The following is a 27027-nucleotide window of genomic DNA, read 5'->3' on the forward strand; positions in this document are numbered from 1 at the left end:
CACCCCCTATGACTTAAGGGGGCAAGTTTTTCACTAGCATGGTAAATAAATATATGGGACATGTTACAAGCAAGGTTCTATGTTCCACTTAGTAGGCAAATGGCTACGCTTTCGTCAGTGTGGTTTAAAGAGAGAGGGTGAGAGTCAACCATAGAAATGGAAAAAAGGGTGACGGGTTGGAAGGGTGCTCTAGCAGCAGAAACATTATTTAGGTGCCTATAGAGACAGAGTTAAGAGAAGTCATCTACGGAAGCAGCAGCAAGTGCCGGTGCTCTAAAGTGGACACAATGGAGAGTGCATTTTGATGAAGGCCTTTGGAACCTTGGAGCATCCACCGCCCTGGGCCTGTCGCTCTCATGTTCCCACATTGGCTTGTGTCAATAGGTCTTGCACCCAGTAAATCAAATGTCAACACCAAATTATGTTTTAAACATACTTTTGAAAAATTACAAGTGCAGCTGTGTCCGTTTTTATACCCATGATTAAGGGCAGTGACGCCCGAAAGGCGTAAGGCATTGACCTCAACTTTGATTGTTTTTAGAGTACATAATACAAAAAGGAATTACTGAGGCATAGTAGTACATTGGGGTATAAACAAAGGAGTGTAAAGATGGCCCCAATATCAAGGGGAACTACTACTAACTTCTTGCCAAGGCACTGGAAGCCAATATGTTTTAGATGATGGTTTAAGAAAGGTTATTTTTTGGGTTGATTTTTGGAGTGTGATACATTCTTTTGAGAGCTTGATTCTTTTTAATCATAGTTACATAGTTACATAGGGTTGAAAAAAGACCAGAGTCCATCAAGTTCAACCCTTCCAAGTAAACCCAGCACACACAACCTATACTTACCTATCTATACACTCACATACATACACTATATATACAACCACTAATACTAACTGTAGATATTAGTATCACAATAGCCTTGGATAAAATAAAATTCAATATCTTTTATGGAGCACAGTGTTGCTGATTAAATTTTTGATTTTGTGTCTGTTTTGACTTATAGGGCTCAGGAGAATGGCTACTGTCTGCTCTGCTTTCACCTCTTCTGCAGGAATTCAGTTTGATATCGCTAAATAGGTACCTTATACAATATATTCATTATGGGGACAAGAGGAATTCAGTATATACATGCTCTACTCTCTCTCTCACTCTCTCTCTCTCTATATATATATATATATGGGCAGACACATATATTTGACCTATAGTAGCACTGATTTAGTGTGAAAAATGTTTACAAATCCAGGGACTGAGATGTCTATCTCCCTAATGACACGGGATTAGTAGACATCTCTGCGTTTCCCACCTTATAAAATAAACCCAACAATCTGAGCGCCATCAGTCATCCCGGCACGGTTACTACAAACAGATGTGAAAGTGCAGAATGAATTCATTCTATTTGCAAACTGAGATCCTATTTGAGTTTTCCCCCCATAACAGTCCGGCGATAGCTCTCTGCGGGCCGTATTCTATTTTTAAAACGAAGTACAGATAGAAAACGATTCCAAAAAAAAAAAAAAAAATCAAAATGGCAAAGGGACATGGAAACTTCCCAGTGTTTTTTTGAATTCAGACAATGGAACTCAGTCCTAATGTTTTTGTAACCTTGGCTCCTTACCTTTTCTGTTTCTTTGACTCGCTGCTTGACCTGTCGATTTTGGCACTGGCTGACTTCAACTCGTATGGCTTAAAGTAAAAAAACAGCATAATGAATTTCGCCCCCTTTGAAGCGCCGGAGCAAAAAAGCAAGAACTGTAGCCACCGGTGTAACACTAGCTGCTAAACTCAGCATTCCTCTTGCCCCAGAAGGCCTACAGTAGCCTCCTGCACCACATCAACGTGACATAATTAACAACTCAACATCAGACTTGGCAGCTTTCTGAGCGTAATTAGCTTTTAGTGTAGTGTTACATCCAACTCAACATTTTTATTTTAGGAAAAGTGATACCCACTTGTGTAACATTAGGTTTACTTTTTGGATTTTTCGCTCTCACCCGCACGCAATTGTGAGCCATTAAGTAAACAAATTTACGTCCGAGCGTCCCCGACGACCACAAATAAACTGTTCCAGGGGTTGTTTGTAGTTTCAGTTGTCTTTACTAAAAAGGGTTTTAAGTAGGTTAATCAGAGGCCAGTGTGTGTTTTCCTTTTAAATTGTGTTCTTTATACAGAGAGAAAACATTAGGGTCATTGTGATGTTGGTAAATGGTTTCATCCAAGAGAAAAACGATTCTCACAGACTGGAAATGGACCACCAGGATAAAAGAAGGTTTCCTAGTGGACCCTAGATAGAATAGTAATATAGTAAGTTAGGTTAAAAAAAGACATATGTTCATCAAGTTCAACCATAATGCCTATATATAACCTGCCTAACTTTTAGTTGATCCAGAGGAAGGCGAAAACCCCATCTGAAGCCTCTCTAATTTGCTGCAGAGGGGAAAAAATTCCTTCCAAGATGGCAATCGGACCAGTCCCTGGATCAACTAGTACTAAGAGCTATCTCCCCTACCCCTGTATTCCCTCACTTGTACTGAGAGCTATCTCCCCTACCCCTGTATTCCCTCACTTGTACTGAGAGCTATCCCCCCTACCCCTGTATTCCCTCACTTGTACTGAGAGCTATCTCCCCTACCCCTGTATTCCTCACTTGTACTGAGAGCTATCTCCCCTACCCCTGTATTCCCTCACTTGTACTGAGAGCTATCTCCCCTACCCCTGTATTCCTCACTTGTACTGAGAGCTATCCCCCTACCCCTGTATCCCTCACTTGTACTGAGAGCTATCTCCCTACCCTGTATTCCCTCACTTGTACTGAGAGCTATCTCCCCTACCCTGTATTCCCTCACTTGTACTGAGAGCTATCCCCCCTACCCCTGTATTCCCTCACTTGTACTGAGAGCTATCCCCCCTACCCCTGTATTCCTCACTTGTACTGAGAGCTATCCCCCCTACCCCTGTATTCCTCACTTGTACTGAGAGCTATCCCCCCTACCCCTGTAATTCCCTCACTTGTACTGAGAGCTATCCCCCTACCCCTGTATTCCCTCACTTGTACTGAGAGCTATCCCCCTACCCTGTATTCCCTCACTTGTACTGAGAGCTATCCCCCTACCCCTGTATTCCCTCACTTGTACTGAGAGCTATCCCCCCTACCCCTGTATTCCCTCACTTGTACTGAGAGCTATCCCCCCTACCCCTGTATTCCCTCACTTGTACTGAGAGCTATCCCCCCTACCCCTGTATTCCCTCACTTGTACTGAGAGCTATCTCCCCTACCCCTGTATTCCCTCACTTGTACTGAGAGCTATCTCCCCTACCCCTGTATTCCCTCACTTGTACTGAGAGCTATCTCCCCCTACCCTGTATTCCCTCACTTGTACTGAGAGCTATCTCCCCTACCCCTGTATTCCCTCACTTGTACTGAGAGCTATCTCCCCTACCCCTGTATCCCTCACTTGTACTGAGAGCTATCTCCCCTACCCCTGTATTCCCTCACTTGTACTGAGAGCTATCTCCCCTACCCCTGTATTCCCCACTTGTACTGAGAGCTATCTCCCCTACCCTGTATTCCCTCACTTGTACTGAGAGCTATCTCCCCATACCCCTGTATTCCCTCACTTGTACTGAGAGCTATCCCCCCTACCCCTGTATTCCCTCACTTGTACTGAGAGCTATCCCCCCTACCCCTGTATTCCCTCACTTGTACTGAGAGCTATCCCCCCTACCCCTGTATTCCCTCACTTGTACTGAGAGCTATCTCCCCTACCCCTGTATTCCCTCACTTGTACTGAGAGCTATCCCCCCTACCCCTGTATTCCCTCACTTGTACTGAGAGCTATCTCCCCTACCCCTGTTTCCCTCACTTGTACTGAGAGCTATCTCCCCTACCCCTGTATTCCCTCACTTGTACTGAGAGCTATCTCCCCTACCCCTGTATTCCCTCACTTGTACTGAGAGCTATCCCCCCTACCCCTGTATTCCCTCACTTGTACTGAGAGCTATCTCCCATACCCCTGTATTCCCTCACTTGTACTGAGAGCTATCTCCCCTACCCCTGTATTCCCTCACTTGTACTGAGAGCTATCTCCCATACCCCTGTATTCCCTCACTTGTACTGAGAGCTATCTCCCCTACCCCTGTATTCCCTCACTTGTACTGAGAGCTATCTCCCATAACCCTGTATTCCCTCACTTGTACTGAGAGCTATCCCCCCTACCCCTGTATTCCCTCACTTTTACTGAGAGCTATCTCCCCTACCCCTGTATTCCCTCACTTGTACTGAGAGCTATCTCCCATAACCCTGTATTCCCTCACTTGTACTGAGAGCTATCCCCCCTACCCCTGTATTCCCTCACTTTTACTGAGAGCTATCTCCCCTACCCCTGTATTCCCTCACTTGTACTGAGAGCTATCTCCCATAACCCTGTATTCCCTCACTTGTACTGAGAGCTATCCCCCCTACCCCTGTATTCCCTCACTTGTACTGAGAGCTATCCCCCCTACCCCTGTATTCCCTCACTTGTACTGAGAGCTATCTCCCCTACCCCTGTATTCCCTCACTTGTACTGAGAGCTATCTCCCCTACCCCTGTATTCCCTCACTTGTACTGAGAGCTATCTCCCATAACCCTGTATTCCCTCACTTGTACTGAGAGCTATCCCCCCTACCCCTGTATTCCCTCACTTGTACTGAGAGCTATCCCCCCTACCCCTGTATTCCCTCACTTGTACTGAGAGCTATCTCCCCTACCCCTGTATTCCCTCACTTGTACTGAGAGCTATCTCCCCTACCCCTGTATTCCCTCACTTGCTAAGAATCCATTCAACCCCTTCTTAAAGCTATATAATGTATCAGCCAGTATGATTCAGGGAGGGAATTCCACAACCTCACATCTACCACTGTAAAGGTACCCTTTCCAAATATTAAGACAGAACCTCCTTTCTTCTTATTGGAGTGGGTGCCCTTGTGCCCGTTGGAAGGACCTACTGGTAAATAAAGCATTAGAGAGATTATTATATGATCCCCTTATATATTTAAACATATCACCCCTTAAGTGCCTCTTCTCCATTGTAAACCCAACTTGGCCAGTCCTTCTTCATAACTGAGACCTTCCATAAGGAGAACTAAAGCCTAACAAGAAGTTGGTTAGAAATGTTGTACATTATGTTTTAGGCTCCTGTACCATCCCATGGCAACCACCGCCCTTTAGCAGGGAAGATCTGTGCCCCCAAAGATGCCCCCCATCTTCTTTTCTGCTGTCAGTTACCTGAGCTCAGGGTTTGACACACATCAAATTGGCAGCCGGTTGTCTTGGATATGGATCAAAGACTGATCTCTTTTATGATCAATACCATATCAGCTGGTCTAGCAGAAAATCTTGGTTGCTTGAGAATCGTTTAGCTTCCATGACTTTGAAAAATTCAGTCGAAGTGACTAATCACCACATTTTAGTGGTTAATATATGCGTCGCTATGACCAATTGCACCATTTGCACAAGTGCCGATTAGTCGGCGTAACTTTTAAACTGTTGGCCCATATGTCTTCACCCCAACAGGCATTGATATAGTCTATGCCCATTTGATCATTCAGTCACTAGTAGTGATGGGCGAAATGTTTCGCCAGGCATGGATTCGCGGCGAATTTCCGCGTTTCGCCATTGGCGGATTGTTTCGCGAAACGGATGAAAAAATTCGCCGCGGAAAAATTCGCCGCACGTCCAAAAATTGTCGCCGGCGTAAAAAAGAATTGTCGCGGGCGTCAAAAGAATAGCCGCGCGATGAAATAATAGCCGCGTGCGACAAAACAATAGCCGCGTGCGACAAAACAATAGCTGCGCGACAAAATAATAGCCGCGGGCGACGAAACAATAGCCGCGCGACAAAATAATAGCCGCGGGCGACGAAACAATAGCCGCGCGACAAAATAATAGCCGCGGGCGATGAAACAATAGCCGCGCGACAAAATAATAGCCGCGGGCGACAAATTTTTTTTGTCGCACGACATTTTCGCCGTTTCGCGAATTTTTCGCCGTTTCGCGGATCTTTTTAAAGATTCGCGAATTTTTCGGCGAAGCGAAACGGAACAGATTCGCTCATCACTAGTCACTAGCCCAGGGTCAGAACATACATACCAACGTCATTTGCCCCCCCCCACTAGACACATAAAGAATCACAATGGTTTAATGTTGGAACCTTCTGGACTGCAAGTAAAATTCAACAGCTCGGTGCAGCGTATCCATGTAACCACACAAGGCACAGCTTATAAATAATCATCTAGCCTGCCTATTTCAGAGCCCCAGGCACGGGCAAGGGTGAGGGGACAGGAATTGGGCCCAACCGAAAAAGACAGACAGGCAACCCCTGGGGCGCGGATCTTCAGGCTCCTTGGCCAACACTGAATATTCCATAGAGACTCGCCGATCATTACGTGTTACCTACAGAGGATGTTTTCACATCTGCTAATCCTCTTTCCTTCTTTCTAAGTAATCTTCCCTTATTACTATATCCTTTCTGCACATCCTAACTGTATCTTATTTAATAATGATGGAATGTGGAAACTGTAACGCTTGTGTAATGTTGTCAGATCTCGGAAATGTCAAAACCCCTCATTTTAATTAGGCGGACAAGCTCTAGAACATACGCACTTCCATACCTTCCCTTTTAGGTTTGCATGGATCCAACACACTTAATTAAATACCCTGTGGGTGCAGCTGCTGGAACATTGGGTCACATGGTGAGCATGGCCTTGTCAGTAAGGGGACATACTTGCATGGAAAATACCTGGCAAAGGGACTGAGGAAACATCCCTGTAAAGTTGCTACCTTTATCCAGAGAATTACTTTTAAAAGTATAACAGCATAGGTATTCCCTGTACTAAGCACAATTCAGCAGGAACAGCCCCCTAAGTTTGCTCATAGCCTGTACAGAGAGATACCATAAAACTATGGCAGCATAGGGATTCCCTGTACTAAGCACAATTCAGCAGGACACCGCCCCCTAAGTTGCCCATTAGCCTGTACAAAGGAGATACCAGTTGAACTATGGCACTAGGGATTACCCTGTACTAAGCACAATTCAGCAGGAAACAGGCCCCCTAAGGTTTGCCTCATAGGCCTGTACAGAGAGATACCATAAAACCATTGGCACATAGGGATTCCCCTGTACTTAAGCACAATTCAGGCCAGGGGGACAGCCCCCTAAGGTTGCCCCATAGCCTGTACAAAGAGATACCATGAAACTATGGCACATAGGGATTACCCTGTACTAAGCACAATTCAGCAGGAACAGCCCCCTAAGTTTGCTCATAGCCTGTACAGAGAGATACCATAAAATTATGGCAGCATAGGGATTCCCCTGTACTAAGCACAATTCAGCAGGGACAGCCCCCTAAGTTTGCCCATAGCCTGTACAAAGAGATACCATGAAACTATGGCACATAGGGATTACCCTGTACTAAGCGCAATTCAGCAGGAACAGCCCCCTAAGTTTGCTCATAGCCTGTACAGAGAGATACCATAAAACTATGGCACATAGGGATTCCCCTGTACTAAGCACAATTCAGCAGGAACAGCCCCCTAAGTTTGCCCATAGCCTGTACAGAGAGATACCATAAAACTATGGCAGCATAGGGATTCCCCTGTACTAAGCACAATTCAGCAGGAACAGCCCCCTAAGTTTGCTCATAGCCTGTACAGAGAGATACCATAAAACTATGGCACATAGGGATTCCCCTGTACTAAGCGCAATTCAGCAGGAACAGCCCCCTAAGTTTGCTCATAGCCTATACACATTTATTCCTTCAATGCTAATCATTATGATTAGTAATTATAATTATAAATAGTAGCTTTATTTCAGCTTTAGTTTAGACTGAAATCTATTTACAGAAATGGGCAATGGGCCCGCTTTAAATAAGATCACATCGGGGACCAACAACAAACATTCCATAAACATTCACGGGACAACTGGATAACCACAGACAAATAAAGTAATGGCTGCTTCTAATCAGTCGGCAAAATCTTCAGAATAAGGCACCCTAATAATGTTAGTGATCCATTTATTAACCACAATTCAGTGCCTCCGATGATAAAAGCCCCCCCCCTCGTTAAGTCAAACGGAGCAGCATTTTTGAAGTCTTATTCCCCCCGCAATTCATAAAACGTAGAAGCAGTAAACTCCGATCGACTGCGCTTTCAATTGAAGGCTGGGATTGAACTCTGCGGGAGGTGCGCTCGCTTAGGGCCAATCAGAATGACGATACAGACTACACCGTATAACAACGGGGTATTATATTGTATAACCCAAACCAGACTGATGTAAAAAAACGGTGCCAGGCTGGAAAAAAAAGAAAAGAAAATGCCATGTCCGTTGGATAATTTCGATGATTAAACTAAAGTGGTGAAGCTGTGAGTGACAAGGCCGAGATGCTTTGTATTAATGCCCTCTGCGAGCGCCCCTTTAATCTCCCTGTGGTTTTGCTTTAGTGCTCGTAAGAGCAGCCAACGCTCCTTGTGTCGAAGGAATTCCATCAATGAGATCTTTGTGTTTCTCTCTTGTAAACATTTAGGAAACTAATGAATGAAATATTCTCTTCATTAGGGTTTTTTATTGCCGACGCGCTTTAGATCTTACAGACAATCTTGGAATACCGGTCATTTTAGAGTGCGGGGTAAGGGGGGGGGGGGGTGAAACCACACGCACTCACAAAAACAAATAGCTACGGCAATATTCAGCTTGTAACTAAAGGAGAACATTGAAAGCAGCTTCAGCCGTCACCTTTAACCTTCCGCCGCGGTCTCCGTGGCAAAGGCTTCCTATGGAAAGGTCTAGCTCGCTCTGGAACAAGAACAGTTCTTACTGAGCCACAGCAGGGTTGGGAATAATTGGTCTTAGAAGGACCTCGCCGCAAACACGTGGGATTGGACACAATGCCTTCATTCTAATAATATAGAACTGGACTTTCTATAACATTCTAAAGGCAAACTATACCCCCAACAATGTAGGTCTCTATACAAATATATTGCATAAACAGCTCATATGTAAAACCCTGCTTCATATAAATAAACCATTTTCATAAATAGTATGTCCTACTGGGTAATCCTAGATAGGAAACTGCCATTTTAAGTACTAAGGGCCACCCCTTGGGATCATAGGAGTCACAGTGCACACAAACAAGCCAAGGCACACATACATGCTAGGCCCCATCAGCCAATGAATGGGCAGAGTTCTGCCTTTTGCTCCCACACTACTTCCTGTTACAGTTAGAGCTGCATCACTTCCTGTCAGCTGATCTCTGAGGGAGCACACAGCCCATCACTAAATGGCGGTTCAAGGGAAAGGATGTAAAAGGGCATTTACTGATATATATATTCCTGTTTGGTGAGATTCTCTAATAGGCCACTTAACCTTAATGTTGGTTAAGTGATCATTCTGGGGGTATAGTTTTCCTTTAAAGGGATTGTTCATCTTGAAATTAACTTATAGTATGACAATTGCCAAATTGCCAATTGTTTTTTTTTTTGTAGTTTTTTTTTCAGTTATTTAGCTTTTAGTTTAGCAGCTCTCCAGTTTGGAATTTAAGCTGCTATCTGCTTGCCAACCAGGCAGTTGTGCGAACAAGAGACTGGGTCTTGGCTGCCGGGGTCTTGTAAGAAGTCATGGTAAGGGGTCTTATAAGAGTTCATGGTAAGGGGTCTTGTAAGAAGTCATGGTAAGGGGTCTTGTAAGAGGTCATGGTAAGGGGTCTTGTAAGAGGTCATGGTAAGGGGTCTTGTAAGAGTTCATGGTAAGGGGTCTTGTAAGAATTCATGGTAAGGGGTCTTGTAAGAGGTCATGGTAAGGGGTCTTGTAAGAGGTCATGGTAAGGGGTCTTGTAAGAGTTCATTGTAAGGGGTCTTGTAAGAATTCATGGTAAGGGGTCTTGTAAGAAGTCATGGTAAGGGGTCTTGTAAGAGGTCATGGTAAGGGGTCTTGTAAGAGGTCATGGTAAGGGGTCTTGTAAGAGGTCATGGTAAGGGGTCTTGTAAGAGTTCATTGTAAGGGGTCTTGTAAGAGGTCATGGTAAGGGGTCTTGTAAGAGTTCATTGTAAGGGGTCTTGTAAGAGGTCATGGTAAGGGGTCTTGTAAGAGTTCATGGTAAGGGGTCTTGTAAGAATTCATGGTAAGGGGTCTTGTAAGAGGTCATGGTAAGGGGTCTTGTAAGAGGTCATGGTAAGGGGTCTTGTAAGAGTTCATGGTAAGGGGTCTTGTAAGAATTCATGGTAAGGGGTCTTGTAAGAGGTCATGGTAAGGGGTCTTGTAAGAGGTCATGGTAAGGGGTCTTGTAAGAGTTCATTGTAAGGGGTCTTGTAAGAATTCATGGTAAGGGGTCTTGTAAGAAGTCATGGTAAGGGGTCTTGTAAGAGGTCATGGTAAGGGGTCTTGTAAGAGGTCATGGTAAGGGGTCTTGTAAGAGGTCATGGTAAGGGGTCTTGTAAGAAGTCATGGTAAGGGGTCTTGTAAGAGGTCATGGTAAGGGGTCTTGTAAGAGGTCATGGTAAGGGGTCTTGTAAGAATTCATGGTAAGGGGTCTTGTAAGAAGTCATGGTAAGGGGTCTTGTAAGAAGTCATGGTAAGGGGTCTTGTAAGAGGTCATGGTAAGGGGTCTTGTAAGAGGTCATGGTAAGGGGTCTTGTAAGAGGTCATGGTAAGGGGTCTTGTAAGAATTCATGGTAAGGGGTCTTGTAAGAAGTCATGGTAAGGGGTCTTGTAAGAAGTCATGGTAAGGGGTCTTGTAAGAGGTCATGGTAAGGGGTCTTGTAAGAGGTCATGGTAAGGGGTCTTGTAAGAGGTCATGGTAAGGGGTCTTGTAAGAGTTCATTGTAAGGGGTCTTGTAAGAGGTCATGGTAAGGGGTCTTGTAAGAGTTCATTGTAAGGGGTCTTGTAAGAGGTCATGGTAAGGGGTCTTGTAAGAGGTCATGGTAAGGGGTCTTGTAAGAGGTCATGGTAAGGGGTCTTGTAAGAAGTCATGGTAAGGGGTCTTGTAAGAGTCCATGTTAAGGGGTCTTGTAAGTACACAGACTAGCCACCTCTTGTTTAGATTAGTCATTGGGCCACCTAAAATAATGTTTTCTATTATAATAGTTTCCTTTTGAGTCACATCAGAAACACATTATGCCCCAACGTTTCCTCGTCAGAATGATGGTCCAGTGGAAACAGTTGACTCATTTTGAACCATTTAGAACCGAATGTTAGCTATGCAAATTTCTGCCCATTCTTTCCTAAAGCCAATTATCAACCCTGACTATCCTATTATCAAATAAGAAACACCGGCCCCGGCTTCCTCGTCTTGCTTAACGTTTAATAAGATCAGTGCAAACCTTTTATATATTGGTGACCACAGATAATAATCTCTCGCTGTTCCAGAGCTCTTGTTATTGTGAATTCTTTGCTCCGACACAAGTGATTCATTGGAAAGTGTATAGGACATTAGCATGTTCATGGAAACTTCCGTAATACGGACCAATTGTTCTAGCAAGACTTACGTTTTTATTGCTGCACAGAGACAAATCTGACTGTTCGGAAGGGTAATTGTTTTGCAATGACACATTTGCACCTTTTATAATGAAATACCATTAAAACAGAGCCTTTATAATGTTATTTAAAGGTGACTGTTACCCCAGTGTTTCTATATATCTGTAACCTTGTTATGGGCTAAGGGGGCCCAGTCTGAAGGCCAGTTAGGGGGAGATTTGGGGTGAGTGCTTATTTGTGCCCTGGGTACCCCTGGAACTATAGCAGGGTGACTGTTACCCCAATGTTTCTATATATCTGTAACCTTGTTATGGGCTAAGGGGGCCCAGCCTGAAGGCCAGTTAGGGGGGATTTGGGGTGAGTGCTTATTTGTGCCCTGGGTACCCCTGGAACTATAGCAGGGTGACTGTTACCCCAATGTTTCTATATATCTGTAACCTTGTTATGGGCTAAGGGGGCCCAGCCTGAAGGCCAGTTAGGGGGGGATTTGGGGTGAGTGCTTATTTGTGCCCTGGGTACCCCTGGAACTATAGCAGGGTGACTGTTACCCCAATGTTTCTATATATCTGTAACCTTGTTATGGGCTAAGGGGGCCCAGCCTAAAGGCCAGTTAGGGGGGGATTTGGGGTGAGTGCTTATTTGTTCCCTGGGTACCCCTGGAACTATAGCAGGGTGACTGTTACCCCAATGTTTCTATATATCTGTAACCTTGTTATGGGCTAAGGGGGCCCAGCCTGAAGGCCAGTTAGGGGGAGATTTGGGGTGAGTGCTTATTTGTGCCCTGGGTACCCCTGTAACTATAGCAGGGTGACTGTTACCCCAATGTTTCTATATATCTGTAACCTTGTTATGGGCTAAGGGGACCCAGCCTGAAGGCCAGTTAGGGGGAGATTTGGGGTGAGTGCTTATTTGTGCCCTGGGTACCCCTGGAACTATAGCAGGGTGACTGTTACCCCAATGTTTCTATATATCTGTAACCTTGTTATGGGCTAAGGGGGCCCAGCCTGAAGGCCAGTTAGGGGGGATTTGGGGTGAGTGCTTATTTGTGCCCTGGGTACCCCTGGAACTATAGCAGGGTGACTGTTACCCCAATGTTTCTATATATCTGTAACCTTGTTATGGGCTAAGGGGGCCCAGCCTGAAGGCCAGTTAGGGGGGGATTTGGGGTGAGTGCTTATTTGTGCCCTGGGCACCCCTGGAACTATAGCAGGGTGACTGTTACCCCAATGTTTCTATATATCTGTAACCTTGTTATGGGCTAAGGGGGCCCAGCCTGAAGGCCAGTTAGGGGGGATTTGGGGTGAGTGCTTATTTGTGCCCTGGGTACCCCTGGAACTATAGCAGGGTGACTGTTACCCCAATGTTTCTATATATCTGTAACCTTGTTATGGGCTAAGGGGGCCCAGCCTGAAGGCCAGTTAGGGGGGGATTTGGGGTGAGTGCTTATTTGTGCCCTGGGTACCCCTGGAACTATAGCGGGGTGACTGTTACCCCAATGTTTCTATATATCTGTAACCTTGTTATGGGCTAAGGGGGCCCAGCCTGAAGGCCAGTTAGGGGGGGATTTGGGGTGAGTGCTTATTTGTGCCCTGGGTACCCCTGGAACTATAGCAGGGTGACTGTTACCCCAATATTTCTATATATCTGTAACCTTGTTATGGGCTAAGGGGGCCCAGCCTGAGGGCCAGTTAGGGGGGGATTTGGGGTGAGTGCTTATTTGTGCCCTGGGTACCCCTGGAACTATAGCGGGGTGACTGTTACCCCAATGTTTCTATATATCTGTAACCTTGTTATGGGCTAAGGGGGCCCAGCCTGAAGGCCAGTTAGGGGGGATTTGGGGTGAGTGCTTATTTGTGCCCTGGGTACCCCTGGAACTATAGCGGGGTGACTGTTACCCCAATGTTTCTATATATCTGTAACCTTGTTATGGGCTAAGGGGGCCCAGCCTGAAGGCCAGTTAGGGGGAGTAATTATTTGGTTTTATTGGTTCAAAAGGAATTGGAAATGAAAACTCCCAAAAGTTACTGCTACAGATCTTGTGATATATATATACTGCATTCTGCATTCAGGAACTAAATCTAAAAAAATTGGTTTTAGGCCAGACAATTCCATTCCAAAAAAATGATATTAAAAAAAAAAAAACCACCTAAACTTGTTTCCATTCGGATTCATGCTCATTTACCTTTACAGCGCAGTCAAATCTTTGAACTGGAAAATTCTCTGTTAAATGATTTTGTGCCACGTACAACTCTTTGTTAAAATGATTTTCACCACTAGCGGCATTAAAAAAAAAAAAAATAGTATAATAAACTTCGTTAGTCAGGTTCGGACATTTAATACGGCTTTAAGAATTCAGAAGTCTATAAAGCGTCAGTCGAACTCACGGCTTTAATAACTTGCATTTCTCTCAAAATCAGTGCAGGAAAATATATACGTTTTTAACATTCTGCCCTCGTGCCCAAAAACCAGAATTTTAAAACAAGATACATTCCATGACCTCGACCCATGGTAATATACATTTTCAATACTGCATAAATAAAATGGATGCACCTTGAACTGGTTCCTCTCATTGGCTTACACAATATCACAAACACAATTAAAAAAAGAGCAAAAATAAAGATTAATGTTGGAGAACCCAGCGAATATGCTTAGATAACATTCTGATACATTTTCCATTATCCAAAACACCAAGGAAATGTTGACACCCTCCAGACATAAGTAATTAACCATTGCACGGGCCTCGGAGACCAATTGTACAACAATAAATCTCAGAAGACACAATGTACGTTGAAACCAAACAGTGTTTATCGAACTTTCTTCGTGTTTCTTCGTCGTGTTTTTTGGTATATGGATGACCTGAGCATTGGAAAACACTATTATAGCCTCAAATTAGTGTAAACTCTTATAGGATGGAGGCCCAAGCTTACTGCAGGCGGAATCTTATCAATTACATTCATCGACCTTCAGATTCATTGGAATCTGGTTGGTTCCTCCTCACTAGGTAGAAGGTAGCGTTAATAAACGTTAGCCAAAAATATAAGCATTTTTAATACAAAGAGGGGGGCCGGAGTCCAACCAATGAAGGCAGAAGTGCGCTAGTCAAACCTTTCCCCTCTTTTGCAGCCACTTGTGAAGCCATTTTGAATATGCGCATTTCACTATTGGAGAACCCACAGAAAAATGTAATCAGTGGAATCGTCCTGTTGTTCAACGGTTGATAGTAAGGCTAATGCGTAATAATGATAACAAGCGTAAGTCATATGCTAAAGTGCCTACACCTGGGGTCAGGGGGAACATACACTCAGGGACAGAAGGGCTTCATTTCCTGAGATATTGGACCAGAAACGATGCATTGCATAGTTTTATGAGAAATAAGGTAATATTATATATAACATGGAACTGAAGGCACTCAAAAGGTAGAATAAAGCTGTTTATAACTATTTAGCCTTTTGTAAGGCATCGGTGTCCTTGAAAATAAAGTAGGGCCTCACAGCTTTGTTGACCATCTAGTAGCCATTCCATTGGTACAACTCCATCCCCTAACAAACATGTAAAGGCTACAGAATGAAAGCTGGCCTCCATGTGAAGGCATCCCCTAAATGACAGGAGGCTGAAGACCAGTCCCAACTGTTTCAGAGGACCCCTTCTTGACCTTAGCTATTGACTTTCTCTGCCCATCCACAGAGTAAGAGTAAGCTCTGGTTACAAACAAACTCTTAAAAGAGAGTAAGGCCATTATAGGTTAAGGCCCAGCAAATTATAGCCGGGTAGGTCAAACAGGTACATGTAAGAGAAGCCTAGGTAATGTAAATGAAACTTCTAAGATGATGGGGGCTACATGTACTGCTCATCCATTATGATCTTCATCTGACCACTGTGTGGGCAAATAAAATACCAGTGATTACAGATATCTCCTATAACTATTAAGGACTTGATTGAAACCCTAGAGAGCAGTTGACAGGAGATAAGGTGCCATATCAATGAACCTTTCCCTGTCAGGGGGATGCTGGGGGATGACCCCACATCAGGGATCTCCAACCATATGCACTTGTGAGTCACACAAATGTGAAAAAACTTCCTTGATGATGCTAAATAAGGGCTGTGATTGGCTATTTGGTAGCCCCATGTGACTGCTGGCCTGCAGGAGGCTCTGCTTGGAATAAAACTGTGTCTCTGGGCTTCCAAAACTTGCCTCCAAGCCAGAGATTTAAAAATGGCACCTACTCTGAGGCCACTGGGAGCAACATCAAAGGGGGTGATGAGCAACATGTTGCCCCCGAGCCACTGCTTGGGGATCACTCCCCTACATGAACTCCCTTACCTTAAATTCCATACACACACACATATATATATTTATATACTATATCACTGAATATAGCTTTAAGCAATAAATCTGGTTAAAGGCCATCAGTCAGCATTATAAAACTACACATAATGTACAGAATAAGAGACCCCAATAGGAGACAGCCCTATTGCTGTCCGATACTGTAGTACAGGGACAAAGTGCCCTTTAATGAAGGCAAAGCTAAGGAGACTTGGACATGTTAACAGGATTTTACTTCCCCACAAACTGCCATTTATGCAAAATAATTTTTTTATAGATTTTTTTTTTCTAGATAGTTAGGTTCCGGATAGCTCAATCTAGATTATATTGAAAAGAAATAGTGCGCAAGTGACTCTGTTGTGTGGCAGATCCATTGGGGATCGCTGCCTTCAGTGCATAGAGGATATGCAGCGTTACATATAAGGCAAAGTAGAAGCGGAAGACAGGATATAGTGTACATGGCCATACAGCAGCTGGATTTCCATTGCCAAGGTTCTAAAGGCAAAGTTTCAAACATTCCACAGTGGCGTCTCCATGATCTTTAGTGCTGGACAGCAGAAGCTTCATAAACCAGCAGGCTCGCGTCATCCTCGATCAACTGAACGGCTTCACCAGCTTCATAGCAGCGTAGTTCTACAGAGAGGGAAACATTATATCAGTAAGGATAAGGTCTAAAAATATGAGAAGAATGATCTGGAATTAGAGAAGGTTTACAGTAGAGTGGCCAAGCTGATAAAGGGCATGGCCAAAATTGGGCAAACTGGGATTCTTCGCATTGAGGAAGAGGAGGTGATGGAGAGGAGACAATCATTAAGTATAAATAAATAAGGAGCTGTTTAGTCATGATATAACTTTTCTTTCAATATATAATAATACCAGGATCAATACACACTTCCATACCATTCTTCTTCAGCCTTTCAAGTTCCATCATCAGCCGAACATTAAAGGGTTAGGAGGGTGGGACGTATAGAACAATCCCAACTAGAACGTATAGACCAGGTCAGATGACCTGCTTTTATGTGGCATCTTGGTGCAGTACTGACAACGTCCTCTGGGGGGGGATTATTACTCTCATTTAATTTGTAAGTAAATAGTGCAACAGCTACTGACTTATTGGCTTATGTGCGGGGCCTGGAATCAGCAAGACAGTTCTGCCCCCAATAAGGGGTAATTATATCTTAGTTGGGATCAAGTACAGGTACTGTTTTATTATTACAGAGAAAAAGGAATCATTTAACCATTAAATAAACCCAATAGGGCTGTTCTGCCCCAATAAGGGGTAATTATATCTTAGTTGGGATCAAGTACAGGTACTGTTTTATTATTACAGAGAAAAGGGAATCATTTAACCATTAAATAAACCCAATAGGGCTGTTCTGCCCCAATAAGGGGTAATTATATCTTAGTTGGGATCAAGTACAGGTACTGTTTTATTATTACAGAGAAAAGGGAATCATTTAACCATTAAATAAACCCAATAGGGCTGTTCTGCCCCAATAAGGGGTAATTATATCTTAGTTGGGATCAAGTACAGGTACTGTTTTATTATTACAGAGAAAAGGGAATCATTTAACCATTAAATAAACCCAATAGGACTGTTCTGCCCCAATAAGGGGTAATTATATCTTAGTTGGGATCAAGTACAGGTACTGTTTTATTATTACAGAGAAAAGGGAATCATTTAACCATTAAATAAACCCAATAGGGCTGTTCTGCCCCCAATAAGGGGTAATTATATCTTAGTTGGGATCAAGTACAGGTACTGTTTTATTATTACAGAGAAAAGGGAATCATTTAACCATGAAATAAACCCAATAGGGCTGTTCTGCCCCCAATAAGGGGTAATTATATCTTAGTTGGGATCAAGTACAGGTACTGTTTTATTATTACAGAGAAAAGGGAATCATTTAACCATGAAATAAACCCAATAGGGCTGTTCTGCCCCAATAAGGGGTAATTATATCTTAGTTGGGATCAAGTACAGGTACTGTTTTATGGGAGATGGCCTTTCCCGTATACCTGTATATACCTGTATAATAAATCCCTCCTTATCTTAAGCCTGAGATACAGAAGCAGTCAGTCATTCTCTTTCCTGGAATTAACTCTTCTCATTCCAGCTAAAAGCAAAAACCACGACCCACTAACCGTTATGCAAACAAAATGAATAAATAGAAGAGTGACGGAGTTCGAATGAAAATAGCAGAATAAATATGTGACGCAATCCCCTTTTTTATTTGGTTTATGTAACGCTGCCATGGCAGCTAAAGGGTTAAATAGCAGAAGCCCCCCCCCCCCAAGAAGGGGCTAGTTGAGGAGCGCATAAGGCAGACAAGCGTGATGCATTCAGTGTGCCTGCCCAGGGCTCAGCTCCAACTAAAGCCTCCTAATAGCCCCATAAATCAAAAGTGCTAATACAGGTCCCTGCACTGCCCACATTATGAACTCTCCAGCGCTGCCTAATATTTTTATTAATTGGACAGATCTGTCTCCCATTTACTAGAGATTGCTCTAGAAATAATGATTTTGTGGGCTTTTCTGTCCGTCAACAGGGTAAATTCAAGAACTTTAACTGAATGGAACTCTTATAGATCCTATAACTGGGGGGGAATAAAATCTCCCTACACAACTGGAGATCCTTTTGGTGTAAAACCCAGTAAAAAACTGTAAGTCCTGTTCCTTTCCAGAGTGGCATAGTTTAGCGAAACAAAGCAATGAAAGAGTTATATATAACATTAAAAAAAATATATATATATTTCTATAAGACTCAGGCTAAAGGCGCCACCTAGTGGGCGCAAACAGGAGTCTCCTATTCAGGTTCCGTCTCCAAATGTAGAAAAATGTTATTTTTGAATAATATTTTTTTCTAACGTCGCAGCCGTTTTATATGTAGTACAGAAGTGGAACATTTCTGCTTTACTGAGTATTGATTCATATATGACTGTATATAAGCCCAAGATTGGCAAATGCCCACTTGTTTTGGCAACCCGGCCAAAGGCGGAAGTCCACAGTGGCTGTAAAACAAGTGTCAGGAGGGGGCAGGAAGGGTTAAATCATCCAGTCTTTACTGAACCCATGAAAAGCACAGCGTAGCATATGATTTTAATGGATCAGGTACAAAATGCGTCAGTATCAGAGAAGTCCAATCTGACTGGAACAACTCCAAGTGGAACCAGGAGGGATACAATCATTATCTTTATTGGACCCAATAGATGTATAGACATCCAATTTCTTTTAAAAACCCAGACACCTGACGCATTTCATGCCCTTACAACAATAATATTGCTTTTCATCTTTCCTGGTTGCTTCTGCCCTTTGCTTGCTTCTAAAGTTGCACCAGTTTGGACCTATCTGTATCTGTAGAACATCAACAGAGGGTCCAGGGCAGACGGTACCCCGACCATTTTGTTTATGTTGAGCAGCTCCTCAGTCTCCCAGTTAGAACCAATACTTTTATATCAAGGTCTAGGGATTTTGGGAACTCAGACCTTCTATTCCTATTGGGTGGTTTCATTTAATGTTCATTAAGCACCACGCGTATTAATAATATTATCTCTCTGTGTATAAATGTATAGAAGAACTTATTGATTGATATTTTTTATTGACTGTTGATGGGGTACAATGGGGACCCGGTATATGCATTTGGCCAACGAGTTAGTCAAACAGCCGTATATATATATATATAAAGGTCTTTTACCATTCGGCCTCTGGTGGATTTTTTTTTTCTATATTTAGAAGAGACAAATGGGCCTTGTTTTAAAAATTGTAATTGATGGAACTTTCATTCTTTGCCCGGCGAGTGGCAATCAGAGCAGTTCCCCCCTTTGATGGCTTCGGCTCACAATATTTTCCTCTTCATCGGCTGCTTTTGTGCACTAAGTGGAACATCCTGTGCGGCGGCCGGTGCCAAGCCGGAGCCAGGCCGGTGGCAGTAGGGGCATGCTTTCAATTTAAGCACAATGTTATAACACTGGCGCTGGAATGGAAGCAACACGGCCAATCTGTTCTTTCTAAGTTTCCTTAGTCTGCACAACAACTGTGGGAGGATGAATGGTGAAAATGGCATCCAGTATAAACACTAAGAGGTTTGGGGGGATTATAACCATTAATGACTCAACTGGCGACTTTGTACTGGTGGAATCCAAAGGTCGCCTTCTCTCCATTCTGCACAACATGAGGTTTGTTAGTGTACTGTCTATTCATGGAGGGGTAGATGGGAAGACAAGACATGGGCTTGGACTGGGTCCTCCTCCAAATACAAAAAGATCAGGGTCAGACGCCCTCCTATTCAGGGTAGAGTCCTGCACGGAACCAATATTTAAGTCCCAGAATCCAAAGGTCCCCTTCTCTCCATATGCACCACATGAGGTTTGTTAGTGTACTGTCTATTCATGGAGGGGTAGATGGGAAGACAAGACATGGGCTTGGACTGGGTCCTCCTCCAAACACAAAAAGATCAGGGTCAGACGCCCTCCTATTCAGGGTAGAGTCCTGCACGGAACCAATATTTAAGTCCCAGAATCCAAAGGTCGCCTTCTCTCCATTATGCACAACATGAGGTTTGTTAGTGTACTGTCTATTCATGGAGGGGTAGATGGGAAGACAAGACATGGGCTTGGACTGGGCCCTCCTCCAAATACAAAAAGATCAGAGTCAGACATCCTCCTATTCAGGGTAGAGTTCTACGCGGAACCCGCTGGCCGCAACCCACGACCCAGACCCACAACTCACATTTTCACTTGCTTCTACCCTCTACCTGACCTACCCACAACTAAGGTTGCCATCTGTCCAGTTTTGACTCAGACAGCCCTTCCGAAAACCCTTCCATCAAAACATTCTGCCCAGCTTTCCAAATTAGGAAAACCAGGCAGGACTCATTGAGATTGATGTGGTGATCGGCCAATCGCCGATTGTCGCGTTATAGCCCCGCCTAGTGGCATCACTGCTCTGACCTCTTCCCCACCCCTATAACATCACAACCCTGCCCCCTGCCTGGCTACAAACGCTGGCTGAGGTGGCAACCCTACCCACAACTGCCTTATCCGTAGCCTGATCCGTGACCCGCTGACCACCATTAAAGAGGAAGTGCTGTTGCTGCAAACTGGAAATGATATCATCAGAAGTGGGCGGGGGTAGAAAAAAAAATTTCAAACAATATAGATAATATAGATAATATAGGTAATATATTAATATCACATAAGAAATATGGATAAGACCCATAGGATGCACTACAGGGGGACCGTTATAGGATGCGCTACAGGGGGGCCGGTATAGGATGCGCTACAGGGGGGCCGTTATAGGATGCGCTACAGGGGGGGCGTTATAGGATGCGCTACAGGGGGGCCGTTATAGGATGCGCTACAGGGGGGCCGTTATAGGATGTGCTACAGGGGGGCCGTTATAGGATGCGCTACAGGGGGGCCGTTATAGGATGCGCTACAGGGGGGCCGTTATAGGGTGCGCTACAGGGGGGCCGTTATAGGGTGCGCTACAGGGGGGCCGTTATAGGATGCGCTACAGGGGGGCCGTTATAGGATGCGCTACAGGTGGACCGTTATAGGATGAGCTACAGGGGGGCCGTTATAGGATGCGCTACAGGGGGGCCGGTATAGGGTGTGCTACAGGGGGGCCGGAATAGGATGCGCTACAGGGGGACCGTTATAGGGTGCGCTACAGGGGGGCCGTTATAGGATGCGCTACAGGGGGGCCGTTATAGGATGCGCTACAGGTGGACCATTATAGGATGCGCTACAGGGGGGCCGTTATAGGATGCGCTACAGGTGGACCATTATAGGATGAGCTACAGGGGGGCCGTTATAGGATGCGCTACAGGGGGGCCGGTATAGGGTGTGCTACAGGGGGGCCGGTATAGGATGCGCTACAGGGGGGCCGGTATAGGGTGTGCTACAGGGGGGCCGGAATAGGATGCGCTACAGGGGGGCCGTTATAGGATGCGCTACAGGGGGGCCGGTATAGGATGTGCTACAGGGGGCCGGTATAGGATGCGCTACAGGGGGGCCGTTATAGGATGCGCTACAGGGGGGCCGTTATAGGGTGCGCTACAGGGGGGCCGTTATAGGATGCGCTACAGGGGGGCCGTTATAGGGTGCGCTACAGGTGGACCATTATAGGATGCGCTACAGGGGGGCCGTTATAGGATGCGCTACAGGTGGACCATTATAGGATGCGCTACAGGGGGGCCGTTATAGGATGTGCTACAGGGGGGCCGTTATAGGATGCGCTACAGGGGGGCCGTTATAGGATGCGCTACAGGGGGCCGTTATAGGATGCGCTACAGGGGGGCCGTTATAGGATGCGCTACAGGGGGGCCGTTATAGGGTGCGCTACAGGGGGGCCGTTATAGGATGCGCTACAGGGGGGCCGTTATAGGGTGCGCTACAGGGGGGCCGTTATAGGATGCGCTACAGGGGGGCCGTTATAGGATGCGCTACAGGTGGACCATTATAGGATGCGCTACAGGGGGGCCGTTATAGGATGCGCTACAGGGGGGCCGTTATAGGGTGCGCTACAGGGGGGCCGTTATAGGATGCGCTACAGGGGGGCCGTTATAGGGTGCGCTACAGGTGGACCATTATAGGATGCGCTACAGGGGGGCCGTTATAGGATGCGCTACAGGTGGACAATTATAGGATGCGCTACAGGGGGGCCGTTATAGGATGCGCTACAGGGGGGCCGGTATAGGATGTGCTACAGGGGGGCCAGTATAGGGTGTGCTACAGGGGGGCCGGAATAGGATGCGCTACAGGGGGGCCGTTATAGGATGCGCTACAGGGGGGCCGGTATAGGATGTGCTACAGGGGGGCCGGTATAGGATGCGCTACAGGGGGGCCGTTATAGGATGCGCTACAGGGGGGCCGTTATAGGGTGCGCTACAGGGGGGCCGTTATAGGATGCGCTACAGGGGGGCCGTTATAGGGTGCGCTACAGGTGGACCATTATAGGATGCGCTACAGGGGGGCCGTTATAGGATGCGCTACAGGTGGACCATTATAGGATGCGCTACAGGGGGGCCGTTATAGGATGCGCTACAGGGGGGCCGTTATAGGATGCGCTACAGGGGGGCCGTTATAGGATGCGCTACAGGGGGGCCGTTATAGGATGCGCTACAGGGGGGCCGTTATAGGGTGCGCTACAGGGGGGCCGTTATAGGAGTGGGGGGGGAGGGTGCAGAGGGAAATTCTGTGGTAGACAGGATAGATGAGGTAGTGGGCATAGTAAGGGAAAATGGGGGAGGAGACTTGCTTCGGGATACTGATAATGGCAGGGAGGCCCATAAGTTGTTTACACGTCATTCTCACGCCGGAACCAGTATTAAATGTATGTTTACCAATGCAAGGAGTCTGACTGGTAAAATGGGAGAGCTGGAGGTACTGGCGTTGGAGCGGAAATATGATGTGATTGGAGTTGCTGAAACTTGGTTGAATGAGTCTCATGACTGGGCAGTTAATATTGGGGGGTATACATTGTTTCGGAGGGACAGGGGCAATAGAAAAGGAGGAGGAGTGTGTCTGTTCATTAAGCAGGAATTAAAAGCAAATATTAGGGAGGAAGTGATGGGGTTAACAGAGGGAGCTGAATCCTTATGGGTTGAGCTTCTCACAGATAGTAAGGAATCTACCAAACTAATTGTAGGGGTATGCTATAGACCCCCTAATGTAAGTGAGGAGGAGGAGGCCCAGCTCCTGTTGCAAATAGAAAAGGCTGCTAGTTTGGGGCAAGTGATAATAATGGGGGATTTTAATTACCCTGATATTGACTGGGGCAATAGTACTGCCAGGACAGTAAATGGGAACAAGTTTATAAACTTGCTGCATGACAACTTTATGTCACAGGTTGTTGAGGAGCCAACCAGGAACCATGCTATACTAGATCTAGTGATCTCTAATGGCCCAGAACGTATAGCAAATGTGCAAGTGGTTGAACCCCTGGGTAATAGTGACCATAATGTTATTTCATTTAATGTTTGGTGCAGGAAACAAATTTACACGGGGGCAACAAAGACACTGAATTTTAGGAAGGCAAATTTTAGCTCCTTAAGGGCAGCGCTTCAGGGCATAGATTGGGGCATTATGTTTTCTGATAAAAATACAGAGCAGAAATGGTTGTCATTTAAAATTATATTAAATCATTACTGTTCTCAATTTATTCCATTAATAAGAAAAAGTAGAAGTGTTAAGAATCACCCTATGTGGCTTAACTCTGAGGTAAAGAAGTTAATAGGGAGAAAAAGGAAAGCTTTTAAGAAATATAAGTCAGAGGGGACAGTAGCTGCGTTTAATGATTATAAACACTATAACAAGTGTTGTAAAACAGCAATCCGGAAGGCAAAGATAGAAAATGAGGAGCGCATCGCGGCCGAGGCCAAGACTAACCCCAAAAAGTTTTTTAAGTATATTAATAGTAAAAAGATGCAGGTTGAGGGTGTGGCCCCATTGAGTTATAATAACAATATGGTTACAGCGGATACAGAAAAGGCAGATGTGCTTAACCAGTTCTTTTCTTCTGTGTATACAGTAGAGGAGCCAGTGGGCCAAGTCTCACCCAATAGCTGCACTGTTGCCTCAGCTCCAACTACACAGTGGTTGGCACAGGATATGGTGCTTAAAGGGTTACACACGATAAATGTAAACAAGGCACCTGGGCCAGATGGAATACACCCTCGGGTACTGAGAGAGCTAGGGGCAGAATTGCAGTGGCCCTTGTTCCTGATATTCTCAGACTCGCTTTCATCAGGTATGGTACCTAGGGATTGGAAGAAGGCGAATGTCATTCCCATATTTAAAAAGGGAATAAGATCTCAGCCTGGCAATTATAGGCCTGTAAGTTTGACATCCGTGGTGGGCAAGTTATTTGAAGGCTTGTTAAGGGATCACATACAAAATTATGTAGTGGAGAATGGCATTATGAGCAGTAATCAGCATGGCTTTATGAAGGACAGGTCATGTCAGACCAATTTAATTGCTTTTTATGATGAGGTAAGTAAGAAGCTGGACAGTGGGGATGCAGTAGATATAATCTATTTGGATTTTGCCAAAGCATTTGATACCGTTCCCCACAAACGACTGCTTTCTAAGCTAAGGTCTATTGGTCTTAGTGAAGCCGTTTGCACATGGATAGAAAACTGGCTACAGGATCGGGTACAGAGGGTGGTTGTTAATGGTACATTCTCTACTTGGAATAAGGTCCTCAGTGGGGTCCCTCAGGGTTCTGTACTGGGTCCACTTTTGTTTAATTTGTTCATAAATGACTTAGGGGAGGGTATTATGAGTAATGTATCAGTGTTTGCAGATGACACAAAACTCTGCAGACCAGTCAATTCTATCCAGGATGTGACATCCCTGCAGCAGGATCTTGACCAACTGGCAATCTGGGCAGCTAAGTGGCAGATGAGATTTAATGTGGATAAATGTAAGGTCATGCACCTGGGATGTAAAAACATGCAAGCCCCGTATACCCTTAATGGGACTGCACTAGGCAAATCCATAATGGAGAAGGATCTTGGAGTCCTTGTAGATAATAAACTTGGCTGTAGCAAGCAATGCCAGGCAGCAGCTGCAAGGGCAAACAAGGTTTTGAGCTGTATTAAAAGGGGTATAGATTCACGGGAGGAGGGGGTTATTCTTCCCCTTTACAGAGCGCTGGTAAGGCCCCATCTAGAATATGCTGTTCAGTTTTGGTCTCCAGTGCTCAAACGGGACATTACTGAGTTAGAGAGGGTCCAGAGAAGGGCAACTAAGCTGGTAAAGGGTATGGAAAGTCTCAGTTATGAAGAAAGACTGGCCCAGTTGGGGCTGTTTACACTGGAGAAGAGGCGCTTAAGAGGTGACATGATAACTATGTATAAATATATAAAGGGATCATATAATAACCTTTCTAATGTTTTATTTACCAGTAGGTCCTTCCAACGGACACGAGGGCACCCACTCCGTTTAGAAGAAGGGAGGTTCCATTTAAACATTCGGAAAGGATTTGTTACAGTGAGAGCTGTGAAGTTCTGGAATTCCCTCCCCGAATCAGTAGTGCTGGCTGATACATTATATAACTTTAAGAAGGGGCTGGATGGATTCTTAGCAAGTGAGGGAATACAGGGTTATGGGAGATAGCTCTTAGTACAAGTGAGGGAATACAGGGGTAGGGGAGATAGCTCTCAGTACAAGTGAGGGAATACAGGGTTATGGGAGATAGCTCTCAGTACAAGTGAGGGAATACAGGGGTAGGGGAGATAGCTCTCAGTACAAGTGAGGGAATACAGGGGTAGGGGAGATAGCTCTCAGTACAAGTGAGGGAATACAGGGGTAGGGGAGATAGCTCTCAGTACAAGTGAGGGAATACAGGGTTATGGGAGATAGCTCTCAGTACAAGTGAGGGAATACAGGGGTAGGGGAGATAGCTCTCAGTACAAGTGAGGGAATACAGGGGTAGGGGAGATAGCTCTCAGTACAAGTGAGGGAATACAGGGGTAGGGGAGATAGCTCTCAGTACAAGTGAGGGAATACAGGGGTATGGGAGATAGCTCTCAGTACAAGTGAGGGAATACAGGGTTATGGGAGATAGCTCTCAGTACAAGTGAGGGAATACAGGGGTAGGGGAGATAGCTCTCAGTACAAGTGAGGGAATACAGGGGTAGGGGAGATAGCTCTCAGTACAAGTGAGGGAATACAGGGTTATGGGAGATAGCTCTCAGTACAAGTGAGGGAATACAGGGGTAGGGGAGATAGCTCTCAGTACAAGTGAGGGAATACAGGGGTAGGGGAGATAGCTCTCAGTACAAGTGAGGGAATACAGGGGTAGGGGAGATAGCTCTCAGTACAAGTGAGGGAATACAGGGGTATGGGAGATAGCTCTCAGTACAAGTGAGGGAATACAGGGGTATGGGAGATAGCTCTCAGTACAAGTGAGGGAATACAGGGGTAGGGGGGATAGCTCTCAGTACAAGTGAGGGAATACAGGGTTATGGGAGATAGCTCTCAGTACAAGTGAGGGAATACAGGGTTATGGGAGATAGCTCTCAGTACAAGTGAGGGAATACAGGGTTATGGGAGATAGCTCTCAGTACAAGTGAGGGAATACAGGGTTATGGGAGATAGCTCTTAGTACTAGTTGATCCAGGGACTGGTCCGATTGCCATCTTGGAGTCAGGAAGGAATTTTTTCCCCTCTGCGGCAAATTAGA

At 45.2% G+C, this 27027-nt stretch overlaps 1 protein-coding gene across 8 annotated transcripts in view; it reads right to left on the reverse strand.

Moving 5' to 3' along the window:
• Window positions 1-13832: 13832 nt before the first annotated feature.
• The window catches only part of LOC100488564 (dysferlin), a 204524-nt gene continuing 191329 nt past the window's right edge, over window positions 13833-27027 (reverse strand). For all 8 annotated transcript variants that reach the window (XM_031895266.1, XM_031895263.1, XM_031895269.1 and 5 more), the window contains one exon: window positions 13833-16470. In XM_031895266.1, coding sequence (XP_031751126.1) covers window positions 16432-16470 — 39 coding nt within the window. In that variant the 3' untranslated portion in view covers window positions 13833-16431. The remainder of the gene's footprint in view (window positions 16471-27027) is intronic.

This window comes from Xenopus tropicalis, chromosome 1 (genome assembly GCF_000004195.4).
Source record: "Xenopus tropicalis strain Nigerian chromosome 1, UCB_Xtro_10.0, whole genome shotgun sequence".
NCBI classification, from domain to species: domain Eukaryota; kingdom Metazoa; phylum Chordata; class Amphibia; order Anura; family Pipidae; genus Xenopus; species Xenopus tropicalis.